This window comes from Mobula hypostoma, chromosome 16, assembly GCF_963921235.1.
Source record: "Mobula hypostoma chromosome 16, sMobHyp1.1, whole genome shotgun sequence".
NCBI lineage: Eukaryota > Metazoa > Chordata > Chondrichthyes > Myliobatiformes > Myliobatidae > Mobula > Mobula hypostoma.
Genome location: NC_086112.1, coordinates 53,166,787 through 53,182,394, shown reverse-complemented (window position 1 = coordinate 53,182,394; position 15,608 = coordinate 53,166,787). Strand labels below are relative to the sequence as shown.

The window sequence follows — 15,608 nt, the reverse complement described above, 5'->3', positions numbered from 1 at the left end:
CCGCCATTCCATGACCAACCTGCAACCGCATGTGTGCTTCGATCTTCAGCCTCCGAAGCCACATGCGTATCCATAGATGACTGCACAATGTTTAGTCTTCCTCGGACCCCGAGAGACAACCACCACCACTTTCTTGTACTAACCCCAGAAGTCTTGCTCTCCTTATGATCTGATTGGTTTGACTAGTTTGATTATTTTGTTAGATTTTATGGAATTAAAGAACCATTTGTTAAAAAGAACTGAACACCACAATAGAATGAAATTCTGCATATGACACAATTCACATAAACAAGTGAACAAAGCATGGCTCAAAACAGAACTCTCTATGGCAAGATTTATAGCATAAAAATGTCAATCAAAGAATTTGAGATTGAAAAATCACCGATCCTGATTTACTCATCTATGATCTTCTGTCAATTTAAATTCATGGATATGAAACCACATAAACAAGGAAAATGGCTCACTGACGTCTGTAACAAAATTCCCCATAAACAAAGCTCCTACCCATTTGAAAATTTATTGGGTGATGTCATGAAGGGAAAGGAAATCTAATCCTCACATCTGCTCTTCTTGCCTAGTTCCTGAACGCTAAAAATCTCAAAAGGTTCGCAGATCAAATTTGTCCTGATTTTTCCCCCATATTTCGCAATGTATAAAAGTACCTTCATTTTACTTTTGTGCAACAAAACAATTCTTACACCAGGCTGTTACTTTCTTTCAAAGAGTAACTACTTTAAATTTAGTTATTATAATATTCAGGGAGAGCCACATACAGAATTCTTAGTCTTGTGATAGACTGGCGCTATTTCCCATCTTTTATCAATGCTTTACAGTGATTTAAAAAAAAACAAGTCTTCCTATAGAACAGTAATCTAGCATCATCCCGCCAAGCAAATTCCCAGGTCTATCAACTGATAAAACAGTCATTGATTTTTGAATGTTTTTGAGGATCTATTTGGTTTCACAAATATTTAAAAATATATATGAAGAACACTGGCATTAATAACATGCAAATTAAAAATGATTATTTTGAAAGCAAATAAATTTAAAACACTAAAAGATATAATAAGCCAATACATTTGTCATACTTCAACTTATTCAAAATAAAAGAACAACATTATAAATGCAACTCTCTTTCAAAGTAGTTCCTTTCCTTTGGAATTAATAGAGTTGGTGGGATTCAGAAAACAGATTTCCCAGCACAGTTACTTGGAAACTGTAGGAAAATGGTTGTTTCGGCACTGTACTCCATAAATGATTGTACACAAAACACAACTGGGATATTGCCAGGAAGCACCTTCGGAATGTTTGAGAGTTCCGAAGTTGCATACAAATCTTAAGATTCCAAACTGCAACAGACAGAAATGTTGGCAATTCCAACTTCACAAGAAAAATCAAGTTAATTAATTCCATCAAATTTAAAAGTTAGCCCTATCAGCAATTTTATTTTTTTAAATGCTGATACGGAATATATTTTAAATAGATTTACTGTACTGTTGCAAATAATGAATAGTAGAATTTCAATTGCAACTGCTATAAAAAGCAAATGACAGCAGAAAAAAAATCCATTGATTAAAACAGATTAAATTTGTGTGGGAGTTTGATGTCAACATTTTCCGAGCACTGGGCCACAATGATGCATTCTAATCTTACAGTTAAACTATTACTTTAATCACATATCCATCAGTAAAATCTACTTACGTTGCCCGCAGTGGGTTCCTGTGTATCCTTTCTGGCACTGGCAATGGTTTTCTGCACAATTCCCTCCATTCATACATCTGATGTTGCATTGTTGAACTACAAAATAGTATTAACTTACCATTAATTTCCTACTAGCTCCAGAGAAGAAATAGTATAATCATTGAACGATAAACATATCATAGTATTATAAAGTTTTATGAAAGATTAGATAGGATCTCCAACAATATTGCCCAAGCCACTATAAATTCTTATCATAAAGTGAATCATTAAAAAGCTTCAATCATTATCAAACTCCTTTATTTAAAAAAATGTACTGTTTTGCACATTATAGCAATTCAGTATGTGTTGCTGAAGTACACAATCTAAAGTTTCACTCGGCTAATGGTGACAGACAAGCAATAAAGTGGTAAAAGAAATATTGAGAAACTTACGTGACTTAGTCCCACAGCTCGGGGAGATTTGTCCATTGGAGCAGGTGCACATGTTGGGGCGTGAACAGAATCCATCACCACAGGTATTTCGACAAATAGCTGCAGATGAGAAGCAGTGGATACAAGTAAACAAAATTTCAAATATGGAATTTAAGAATGCATTTCTGATTTAATTATATATTGGCCTAGATTATGTGGTAAAAGTGAATGGGAAAACACTCTTGCTTGCCATTATTGAGAAGCAAATTAGACTGCAATATATACCTCCTTGTATAAAAGCAGTCATGCACAGAAGTTCTGTCAGTGTTATCCTACAACTTTAAAAGTTATGCCACATTTAAAGGTTATGATTGTTGCACTTATCAACTATAAGACATCAAACATGCTAGAAAATTTAAGACTTATCCATCCAATTTAAATGAAAATTAACAGGGATGCACACCTTAATTACCGTAAAACAATCTTTGCAATCTGAGGAATTGAAAATAGATCTCACATTGATGAAGATATAAATTTCTTTAATAATTACTGAATTTTTTTTGAAGTTTGTTTTAAAACCTTTGCCTTCATTTCAAAGACAATCTCATTTTCATTCACATTTTATTTTTCTTGGTAAACATTTTAAATTGTATTCTATCTTACAAATACTGTTTAGATGTTCTTCCCTTGCTTAGTAGCAATAAGCATGTCAAAGTAAAATTAGCATAGCATACTCTGGTTTCAAAATTCAGCTCTGATGCATTCAATGTATCACTTCTTTATCATTACCAAGCAAGGGGAAATTTCTCCCCCACACACATACCTCTAAAGGTTATGGGGACAAGGCACTACTTGCTCAGTTCACAGTAGTACCTGATCCTGGTAGAACATTCTGTGCTTTTTTTTTTAAATTTCAAGTGACCACAACTTACCCTACGAACTTCATGAAAAGTCTGTGGACAAGTTCTTTCTATATAAAAATGCTATTATTATTTGTTTACCACTGATGAGAAAATCAAGGGAATTATTGGATTACTTTCTTGCAACATTTTACTAAATTAGAAAGCATTAGAATTGCTGAACTTTTCTAGTTGAGAAAAAATGTTAATAACATTACTTGGCACCTTCTTCCACAAACATAGGATATTCAATAATTGTCATATGCTTTGTCTTCACTACTCAGGGACCAACTATATCTTGCAGATGAAAGAGTAATTTATTATGATTCTTTTATGGAGTAGCATACCATCCCAGCGTATATGACAAATAAACTCTTCTCGGGCTTCCACCCGGGTGCAGTCATCAACTTTAACCAATGCATCATCCCTGATGAAGATGGTCGAGTTTGTCATCAAAACGTCATTTAAAATCCATACCTGTACTGAGCTGGAACCCCGAGAAGAGTTTATTCGCATACGGTACCATGTACCAAATAGCACTTCTATGTTAGGGAAACCAAATACAAGATGAGTGAACACCACTACTTCTGATCACTAATATTAATTCATTGCCCTGTTCTCACTTTCATCTATCTGGTTGTACTTGCAATTAACATTTTACATACACAACAGGTCCCTTAAAGCCCTTTAAGACTAATAAAAATGAGCTCATCAGTCTATCCGGATAATACAGTACCAAAAATTAATGCAAGAGAATTGAAAAAAGAGTGTCATTTTCTCTCCTAGGCATATATAACTATCAGGTCCTACAAAAATTTTGATGAACTTATTTCAGCTCTGTAGCCTAGTGTGCTAGCCAGGCAATTTCCACCCCCCCCCCAAAAAAAACCTTCTCATTATGTTCACTGCCTCTGATAAATGAATACCTAGCCAATAGATTGTTTTGTGGCCTTGTGCCACTTGGAACTAATGAGACTTTCCAACATATTTGAAACCATGAGCCTTTTAGAGAAAGCAAACATTTTCATTCCATTTGCCGAAATTGTTCAAACGTCTAAAGCCAATATCATACATACTAATGTGCTAGACAAGGCTCTTTATTCCACATCCTGTGCAAGAAGCCAACACCAATTTTAGTTACTTCAGAAGATTTTGTTTGAAATGAAAAGTATTTGTTTATAAATACAAATTTCTGGTAATTTGTTGGCCACCTATTATGTGGAACATGATATCATGCTCCTTTGACTCCAAGCCCATCAATCTTCTGTGGATCCTTTCCCAGGCTCCTATTTGCAAATTTCTAGCAATATCTAACACTCTTTCAGATCTAGAATCATTACCCATCCACTAAAATACCCTTTGTCTTAGCAAACTAGAATCTCTCTCCACATACACCATTATCGCCAAAGTCCTTGCATCTTTTGCTTCCACCCAAATTCAGGACCAAAATTTTATTTAAAACATTCCAGTCAGGTTTTTGCCCATTGATCCATCTCTTACCAGAGAAGAAATTATATCCAATGTGATTGCAAAAAAAAAAGGAATCTATCCTTGTCCCTCTCGATTCTGTTTGATCTTTGACATGATTGATAAAAAAAAAATCCTCCACCACAGTCACTATCAACTGAGCAGGACCTCACTCACTTGGTTTTTTTTATTTACCATTAATCATCTTCACTGGCTTCCAATCTCACCCTTGCCTTGCACCATTACATCTTCTGTGCCATGGGAATCTACTGTAGCACCTGATGTCCCCAGTCACCACACCACACTCTCTATTTCTCAACCCTCACCCCACTATCCCCTTTTCTACAGTCTGCTGTTTGAAAACATATAAATACAAAGCTTCAGTTTGTGCATTTGGGGTTAGGACATACGGCTACCCCTCACCAGAGCCCATCTTGACACCTCCAGAGTTTAATAGTCAGTCTGCTTATCCAACATTCTAGTGTCTCAGAAATTTTCCTCAACCGAACAACTAACGGCAGTTTGCCATCCTGCCATAAATTGCACGAATGGGCTGTCATTTTGCAAAGAGAAGAACCACTGCCTCACAACACCAGTGACTGCATGGGTTTCCACCGATTTCCTCCCACATTCTGAAGACACACAGTCAGGGTTGGTGAGTTATGGGTATGTGATGTTGGTGTCGGAAGCAGGGCAGCACTTGCGACGTGCACCCAGCATAATCCACAGACTGTGCTGGTCGTTGACATAAAATGATCAAAGTGATGCACTTCACTGTATGTGTCGATGTACATGTGACAAATAAAGTCGATCTTTATTTCTATCAATTGTCTGAAATAAAAAAATCACAATCCTAGTGTAATGCTTGATTGCAAGACGACCTTCAGAACAGACATATACATAAATCACCTATTTTCGCTCTCCCTGTGGTATTTCCACCCATCCTTTATCTCTGTCACTGCACTGATAGGGATAAAGGTTGCACACTGGTATGAATTTATGCACATTATATTCCATATCCATATTTTAACTTCTAATCGCAAACAACAGGAATTCTGCAGATGCTAGAAATTCAAGCAACACACATCAAAGTTGCTGGTGAACGCAGCAGGCCAGGCAGCATCTGTAGGAAGAGGTGCACCTCTTCCTACAGATGCTGCCTGGCCTTCTGCATTCACCAGCAACTTTGATGTGTGTTGCTTTTAACTTCTAATGTTTTTTTAATAATTCTTTTTATTTTGTAATTGCTGTTCTTTGTTGCATGTCACACCCTGACCAACAAAACACAGCGAATTCCTCATGCATGTACATGCATATGGCGAATAAAGTAGTTCCTTGGTAATTTAAACTTTATTTCAGTATTTCTCATCTATATATTATTATATAAATAAGGTGACAGAGAAGTTATTGTTCTCCAGTACTGCCCAGGTATTAAGACCAGTTCAGGTCTACATCTGCACTGAACACAGGCACTTTCATGAGGATGATCCAATTCAACAAGCGGAGTGAAAACGTTTGCTTCCTCTGAAGGCTCACAGCCTCAAGCATGTTGGAAAGTCCAACCTCAGTTCCAAGCAGCACAAGGCCAAAAATTCTATTGGCTTGATGTTCATTTATCAGAATCGGTGAACATGATGAGAAGGATAAAATTAACTGGCTAATAAAGTGGAGTTCAGGGATATCCATTCAATTGATTTTCAATCAGTAGCTTTTTCTATTAATCACACTGCAACCACTGTGTGGGAACCACAAAGAATGTAGACACTACAGGTATAGACCTAGGCAGGTTTGGAATTATAAATTTGATTTGTATGGTCATTTTGTGCTGACTTTTGTTTTCGCATTGTGGCCATCCAGCTGTTCAGAAGAATGATAAATAATGAATTTATGATGATTGTGATACAAGATAGACTGAACAAAAAGAAACCATCTTTACTCCACTCCTCTTGCCCTACAGCTGCTTGGAATATTATTGATATTAAAGACTAAGACATTGATTTGACAGGGTTGTACAGTATATAGAAGACTAACATGAATCTGAAACCTGCTCAGCAGGCCTATTCCAGAGAAGTCCAGGAAGTTAAATTCACAGTAACACGAAAATGGTATAGCACAGAAATGGACATTTCTGTCTGAACTCATCCATGCTGACTGTGATCACTATCTACACCACCCTATTTCCTTGCATTAGGCCTGTATACCACCATGCATTTTTTGTATACACAATGTCTAAATGGCTTTTACATGCTATAATTGTATCTGCCTCAAATCCCAGAGAGCCACTGTGCTGTGTGTGAAAATCTTGCCCCTTGGATTTCCTTTAAATTTCTCCCCCCTCACCGTAAAACTATACACACAAGTTCAAGACTCCCCAGTCCTGAGTAAAAGATTTTCCAAATGCAAAAACAAGAAAATCTGCAGATGCTGGAAATTCAAGCAACACACACAAAAAGCTGGTGGAACACCTGGACTATTCCTCTTCCCACCCTGTATCTTGCAAAAATGCCATCCCCTTCTCAAATTCCTCCGTCTCCGCTGCATCTGCCCTCAGGATGAGGCTTTTCATTCCAGGACAAAGGAGATGTCTTCTTTTTTTAAAGAAAGGGGCTTCCCTTCCTCCACCATCAACTCTGCTCTCAAAAGCATCTGCCCCATTCCACGCACATCTGCTCTCACTCCATCCTCCCGCCACCCCACAAGGATTAGGGTTCCCCTTGTCCTCACCTACCACCCCACCAGCCTCCGGGTCCAACATATCATTCTCCGTAACTTCCTCCACCTCCAACAGGATCCCACCGCAAAGCACATCTTTCCCTCCCCCCCCCAACTTTCTACTTTCTGCAGGGATCACTCCCTACGTGACTCCCTTGTCCATTCCTTGCCCCCCCCCCCATCCCTTCCCACCAATCTCCCTCCTGGCACTTATCCTTGTAAGCGGAACAAGTGCTACACCTGCCCTTACACTTGCTCTCTCACCACCATTCAGGGCCCCAGACAGTCCTTCCAGGTGAGGCAACACTTCACCTGTGGGTCAGCTGGTGTGATATACTGCGTCCGGTGCTCCCAGTGTGGCCTTCTATATATTGGTTAGACCCGACGCAGACTGGGAGACCGTTCCACTGAACACCTACGCTCTGTCCGCCAGAGAAAGCAGGATCTCCCAGTGGCCACACATTTTAATTCCATGTCCCATTCCCATTCTGATATGTCTATCCACGACCTCGTCTACTGTCAACATGAAGCCACACTCAGGTTGGAGGAACAACACCTTATATTCCGTCTGGGTAGCCTCCAATCTGATGGCATGAACACTGACTTCTCAAACTTCCGTTAATGCCCCTCCTCCCCCTCATACCCCATCCCTTATTTATTATTATTTCCCTCATTTTTTTCTTTCTTCTCTCTCTGTCCCTCTCACAACCACTCCTTGCCTGTTCTCCATCTTCCTCTGGTCTCCCCTCCCCCTTTCTTTCCCCCTAGGCTTCCTGTCCCATGATCCTCCCCCTTCTCCAGCTCTGTATCCCTTTTGCCAATCAACTTTCCAGCTCTTAGCTTCTTCCTTCCCCCTCCTGTCTTCTCCTATCCTTTTGGATCTCCCCCACCCCCTCTCAAATCTCTTACTATCTCTTCTTTCAGTTAGTCCTGACAAAGGGTCTCGGCCCAAAACGTGGACTGTACCTCTTCCAATAGATGCTGCCTGGCCTGCTGCGTTCCACCAGCATTTTGTGTGTGTGTGTTGCTTGAAAAGATTTTCCATCCTACCAAGATCCTTATAAATACTTACAAAGCCACCACTCATGCTCCTACATTCTGGTGAGAATAAATCCAGTCTAACCAATTCCTCATTACAAATACAGACCTGCATTCCAGCAAACATCCTGATGATTCACTTCTGCATTCTCTCCCTCTATTGTTACCACATTCTTCCTATATTGTGTAACAATAACTTTACACAAATCTCCAAGTGTGGTGATACCAATGTTTATACATCTGCAACCTGACATCACAGCTCTTATACTCAATGCTTCGGCCTAAATAGACAAGCATACCAAATGCCTCTTCAGCTCTCTATTCTCCTGTGTCACCACTTTCAGCACGACAGGGATATGCATCACAAGGTTCCTCTGTACACCAACACTCCTAAGGTACCTGCATTTACTCTCTATTATTGTCAGAGCAGATGATTTATGCACACAATACCACTGTTTGGTGACATAATATTAATTCTACACATGCTGCCCTTACATGCAGTAGAATCCACCAGAATCAAGAGGCACCTCATCTTGTTCATCACTAGTCACTCTTGCAGCTCAAACACAAATTGCATAGAGTTGTCAGATAATAAATGCATCATGACCACTAAAATATTAGGCTTGGATATGTATAATGCACTGTACAGGATCACACAAAAGTTGGACATTGAGAGTATGATCCTCTCAGTGCAACACTTCCAACTTTGCAGGGGGTACTCACAAAGAAACGCATGGTTAAATGGCAGCCAGAGCCATGGGGAAGACTGCAATCTTCAAAAAAAAAGTGTGCATACGCCTCAGCAAGAGAAGAGAAATATCATTAGACCATAAGACCAAGGAGCAGAAGTCGGCCATTCGGCCCATCGAGTCTGCTCCACCATTCTATCATGAGCTGATCCATTCTCCCATTTAGTCCCACTCCCCTGCCTTCTCACCATAACCTTTGATGCCCTGGCTATTCAGATACCCATCAATCTCTGCCTTAAATACACCCAATGGCTTGACCTCCACTGCTGCCTGTGGCAACAAATTCCATAGATTCACCACCCTCTGGCTGAAAAAATTTCTTCGCATCTCTGTTCTGAATGGGCGCCCTTCAATCCTTAAGTCATGCCCTCTCGTACTAGTCTCCCCCAACATGGGAAACAACTTTGCCACATCCACTCTGTCCATGCATTTCAACATTCAAAATGTTTCTATGAGGTCCCCCCTCATTCTTCTAAACTCCAAGGAATACAGTCCCGGAGCGGTCAAACGTTCCTCATATGTTAACCCTCTCATTCCCAGAATCATTCTAGTGAATCTTCTCTGAACCCTCTCCAACGTCAGCACATCCTTTCTTAAATAAGCAGCCCAAAACTGCACACAGTGCTCCAAAAGCCTCAACATCACATCCCTGCTCCTTAGCTTTAATGAATGGGAAGGAATCGAGGAAGGGCAAGTGGAGTTAATTCAGATAAATAGAAGGTGTTGCATTTTGGCAAGACAAACCAGAGCAAGACTTATAGTAAATGGGAGGGCCCTGTGAGTGCTGTAGAACAAAGAGAGAGGCATAGTTCTGTGAAAGTGGTCACACAGGTAGATGGAACGATGAAGGTGATATTGGCACACTTGCCTTTATCAGTCAGGGTACATTGGGACATCATGAAATAGTTGTACAAGATGGGCCTCATTAGACATACAGTTTTGGACATCTTGTGATAGAAAGAAACATTAAACGATAAAAGATGCCAGATTTATGAGTGTGATACCAGAACAGAAGAATTTTAGTTATAAGGAGAGGGTTCATAGGTAAGGGCCATTTTTCCCTGAAGTACTTATATAAGGGGCATGGATAAGGTGAATAGCCAGTCTTTTCCCCAGGATAGGGGAGTACAAAACCAGTGATGCTGTTTGAAGTGTGGAGAGAAGCATCACTTCAGCTTACCACTACTATGATCATCCTGATCACTTAGTGCTACAACAGACTTCATTTTTCGTTCTAATTGTGCTTCTTTCTTGTTAATATTATGTATATTTTATGTTTAACTTGTGTCTTTCTTGTAAATGCTACTTACATGATACTATACACCTGTGCTGCTGCCGCCAGTCATTGCACCTGTACTTCAGCATACAATACTCAATTCCGACTTTGTACATGGTACATTTATTCATCGGTTAAAGGAGGGTATAGAAACAGGTACAAAATTATGGCATTAATACATGGACAGGATGAGCTCACTTAGTTAATTGAGCCTAAGGCCAATTTGCCTGCTATATAGCTGTATGACTCTATAACTGAAGTTGAATTCAACACCTGGTACACCAAACTAAGAAGATTTTAGAAATCATACAATAATTCTTGGAAGCACCAAATAAATAGCTTTTTGCAATATAGCAAATGACAAAAGATGGACAAAAAAAAAAGCCAATTTATTTTGGACCCAATTAGATACTTCCAGTGTTGAAACTCTGCAAAGCCAACATTATGAGTTCTGCAAAAATGAAGCTGCACTTTTTTGTGAAGTTGTTTCTTTCATTTATCAGCCTCCAACCTGATGGCATGAACATTGACTTCTCAAACTTCCGCTAATGCCCCACCTCCCCCTCGTACCCCATCTGTTATTTATTTATATACACACATTCTTTCTCTCTCTCTCCTTTTTCTCCCTCTGTCCCTCTCACTATACCCCTTGCCCATCCTCTGTGTTTTCCCCCTCCCCCTTTTCCTTCTCCCTGGGCTTCCTGTCCCATGATCCTCTCATATCCCTTTTGCCAATCACCTGTCCAGCTCTTGGCTCTATCCCTCCCCCTCCTGTCTTCTCCTATCATTTTGGATCTCCCCCTCTCCCTCCCACTTTCAAATCTCTTACTAACTCTTCCTTCAGTTAGTCCTGACGAAGGGTCTCAGCCTGAAACGTCGACTGTACCTCTTCCTAGAGATGCTGCCTGGCCTGCTGTGTTCACCAGCAACTTTGATGTGTGTTGCTTTCATTTATTCATTGGTTAATGAGGATAAGAATGTTTGTGGAAAGACCTGTGTTTGATTTAGAGGGCAATTAGGGATAGGGAATAGAGAGGCTTGTTACAGCAGCTTAAGAGTGAATGACACCGATGAATCTGGAGTTATATATAGGCCAGACTAGGAAGGATAGTAGACTTGCTATCAGAAGGACATCAATGAATAAGGTGTGTATTTACAAAGTATTCTTGTGATCATGAATATGCATGAGCAGAGTGCTTTCTAAAAAAAAATCACAATTTCTGTGGTGAAATATGAACTCTGGAACACTTACTGAGGTATGTTGATTACTAAACCCAATAATTTAACTGTTGCACCAACATCATACCTAGCTGACAGAGTGAACTCTCCACCCAAGTTCAGTGTTTAGCTATTCTGATGGAAACATTTCTGCCTGTCAGCATTCCAAACATAAGGTAATGTGATTCCCAAACTGATGTCTTAACAACCTGGTACTCAAATTGCAGTTTAGGCTTTGTCTTGATTTCATTTGACATTGGCAATAAAGGAAAAAATTTGCTTGTTCAAATACAAATTATAATTTCCCATTTGCACCTAAAATGTAACTTAAGCTCTGTGATTAAAATAATAGCTTAAGAGAAACTAAAGACTTATAATAACAAAGATAATACATGAACAAATCATCTTGATTTTTGTACATTTGTGTCCAGATATTTTCATGTAAGTTGTATATATTTTACTTAAACATTTCTACATGTTAAAAATATTATATTGCCCCATTCAGTATCACATGGCTCTGTATAAAATGGAAAAAAGTAGGAATGACAGCACTTACGGACAATGCACTGATTCCCACCAGGTAACGTTTTCCATCCCGGGCAGCAGTAGGAGTGAAATCGAGATCCACAGACATTTGGCCTGTGACGCATATATTTAAAATCAAAACCATTCAGAAATCATAACATTTTAAACAGATCACTTTAAAGGAAATAATGGTCAACACCACAGCACACCCAAACTCTATCTTAGTTGTAACCAATTTGTATTTCACAAATAAAACTAAATTTGGAGATTATTTTCTAAATACAGCCTTCAGTTGCACAAATAATATATGCAAGAATGGAAACTTGGCAAATTAAGCTTAATATTTTTCTGTCTTCCGATTTCTTTCTCGTTTCTGCTAGCCTATCATAAATCTGGCAATTCTGGGTAGAAACTGTTAATTTGTCAATTGCTAACATTATTAAATTTGCTCTACAGAATGTCTCTTCCTGTTAAGAAAAATAATTGACCAACTTGCCCATATTCATCGAGGATCTTTCACTTGATTCAAAAAATTATATTCTATGGACCTAATAATCATATTCACAAGGCATCAAATACAGTATTATTCATTTCAAAGTTTTGAAGACAATAACCATTACAAACCAACTTGGCTCATGAACTTTTAACTGATCATAATGTTCAAAGTCTTCAAACAAGATAAAAATTATCACTTTCGAAAACTGGACATATAAAACACCGGAGTTGATCGCCGTTGACGTAAATGAGAGACGATCAAATTTTCAGCATTCTCCTTTCACGTTCCATCAGATAAAATCTGACCCTGCATGCGTCGGATCATTGTTACACATAAACACATCTCGAGGATAATTCCTGCATAGAAATCCTGGAGATCTAGGAACTTACTTAATGCTCATACTGAAATATCTTGGTTGGTGACAGTTCAGCGGAAAGTCTGGCTTCACAATTGTCACAATACCTTACCTTAATATTCCAACCGTTATAGTTTGCATTAAAATATAAATAAATATTCAAACCAAAGCATTTTGATCTTAATAAAAAGGTGTATACCCTCTGAGCAGATCATGCTGGCCTCTTCGCCTCACTCTGTTGTTTGCTTCCCTCATGTCATTTGGATTGAATCGTTGTGCTTCAAATCCTCTTGGATATTGCTGTCCCGTCAGTTTTTCCACCGCGAAGCCTGTTATAGCTATACATCCCAGCAAAAATTTCCAACAGCACCGTATCCCCATCCTGGGAACACACTCGCTCCTTGGCTCTAAAGGATTTCCAGATCAACTTCTTTTTTTTAAAAAGCGCAAGTTCAAAAGTCTGTTAATTAAATTAGCGGCCACGATATGGCTCGGTATCCTCTCAACCGCTGCAGAAGTCCGGTAAACGTTATGATTGCTTTACTGAAAAGTGCAAAACAAAAGATTTAAAGTTTTGTTGTCGCAGCCGAAAGGACAGTGTCGGGACCCAAAAAGAAAATTCCAACTAGTTCAGTTAGAGAGGCGAAGGAGTACAATGTTAAGAGCCAGAGAGAAGAGGGCTGGGGGGGGGGGGGGGAACGTGTCCAGTTATAGAGTCAAAACGTTGTTAAGAACTTCACAAAAAGCCGCCAAGTCAGGCGAACTGAGACTGGAAGTCTGCGTACTGACCGGCGGCTTTTCACTGGCTCCTGTCAATGGGGGCGACTGCAAGCACGTGGGCTGAGGGGAGGACTCAGGCGGAGGAGAGCAATGCGCCTGCACAATGCACATTCGTCTCATCAGCATGGGTGGTGCAAACGAGACGGGAGAGGGGTCGGATGTCTTCCCCGCGATTCCGCAGATTTATTATATTTTGTTTTAGTCAGTGCAAGTTACCGTAAATTATACGGAAAAAATAAATTCAATCTTTTACCTCGACTATACTACGTTGGTCCCTCCAGATTATTGGCAATTTTCTGCTTGTTAAAAGGGGGCGATGCGCCAACGCGAAGAAGGCGATAGTGGAATTTTCCCAGTCTCAGAGAGGCTGCTCCGGAACTATCGGCGGCAGGTTAATCACAGGCTGCTCCCACACCTGGGCTCGTTGTCCCGGCCGAGCGTCGTTCCCTGGCGCCGCTCTATCGAGCACCAGAGCTGAGCGCGGATCCGCGCCTCTCGCCAATTCCCAGAGTGACAGTTTAAAAAGTTTTTCGATACTGAACCGACGACCAGTACATTTTTTAAAACGCAGCTCTCATTAACTTCCAGAGAGGATCCGCTAACGTAAAAGCATATTTTCAGGAGAAATGCACAGATTTGCAAAACAAAAATTCTTAAGGTACTTCAATGCCGCAACTTTCGCGTTAGCTTTCCAATTTAGTATTGTTAATCTGAAGATAACTTGCAGTTCCTGAATTGCCAAACACAAGAAAACAGTTATCAAATAATTGGTGAAAGCATGTAATCGATTTTATTTATTAATTCACCAATTATTTGAAAGAAAGACTTACCACATGTGATGAATTAAATGCAAATTCCATTTCAAATCTGTTTCCATATTGCATGGTTGATAATGTTTTAGGTAACACTTTTAAATTTAGTTGGGGTCAACTTTACTGAAGTGAAGCATATGACATTCCATGGGTTATGCATTCTTCAGTTAGATCTGACATCATAAGCAATACAACTCCAGTATGATGTTAAGTCAAATTTAAACACTGCCCAGGGTATCTTTTACTGACTCCTAGATGCTTCCATAACAACGTCTGGAGTTAATTTAAATGTTAAACAGTTCAGATGCTGTCACCCATGCACATTGGCATTATCTGAGGTCATGAGGTCATTAAAGGTACTAGTCAAATGCTATTTTTCCTTCAATGTTTAACATTTAACTTTTAAGACACGTGTGTAACCACGTGTCCCAAAACTCTGCCTAGTCGGGAAATGTGGAATCCCGGCAAAGTAATTCAATCAGAACAGCAACTTTGAGAGGACTCACAGCATTAGAAATACTAAAATAAAAGTTTAACGATTAATAATAGGACTTACTCTGAATGGCTATATGCTATACTTTCATTTACCCATCATTACATTGCCAAGTATGGCATAGTAAAGCCACTGATGTCTGAAACTGTCCCCGTCTGTGGCATTTCACTGAATACAAAGAGCTCAGTTAATAAGTGTCTTAAAAATAACGATAAAAACTGCTTTTGAAAAAGAGAGAACTAAATTTAACAATTATATTTGTAGTTAAGTTGAAACCGCTGAAGGGCTATAAAATAAATGTCAAATGACAAACTGAATATTTAATATAATTTAATGCTTAAATGTGAATTATGAATGAAAATGTTTTGACATTTCCCCGAGCTATTTTGAATAAAATTGAATCAGTGTAATTGGCTCAACACATTTAAGAGGATTACAAACATTGCAATATTTTGAGTTATTTGTTCATGGAGTATGCTGGAGAGGAATGGCTTCATATGCCTTGCGAAGACCATAAAAGATAGGAGCAGTAAGAGGTCATTTGGTCCATCATATCTGCTCTGGTTTTTCATCATGGGTAATCCATCTTCCCTCTCTACCCCATTCTGTATCCATGCTATTATCTTTCCTGTAAGACCATGGGCTCCTATCTTGCTAAGCAGCCTCATGCCTAGCAC

At 39.3% G+C, this 15,608-nt stretch overlaps 1 protein-coding gene across 1 annotated transcript in view; it reads right to left on the bottom strand.

Moving 5' to 3' along the window:
• The window catches only part of LOC134357404 (fibrillin-2), a 347,942-nt gene extending 334,448 nt beyond the window's left edge, over positions 1–13,494 (bottom strand). Inside the window, exons 1-4 of the mRNA XM_063068953.1 lie at positions 13,046–13,494; positions 12,027–12,109; positions 2,133–2,231; positions 1,702–1,797 (exon numbers count right to left, since the gene is read on the bottom strand). Coding sequence (XP_062925023.1) covers positions 1,702–1,797; positions 2,133–2,231; positions 12,027–12,109; positions 13,046–13,227 — 460 coding nt within the window. The 5' untranslated portion in view covers positions 13,228–13,494. The remainder of the gene's footprint in view (positions 1–1,701; positions 1,798–2,132; positions 2,232–12,026; positions 12,110–13,045) is intronic.
• Between the last annotated feature and the right edge of the window lie 2,114 nt (positions 13,495–15,608).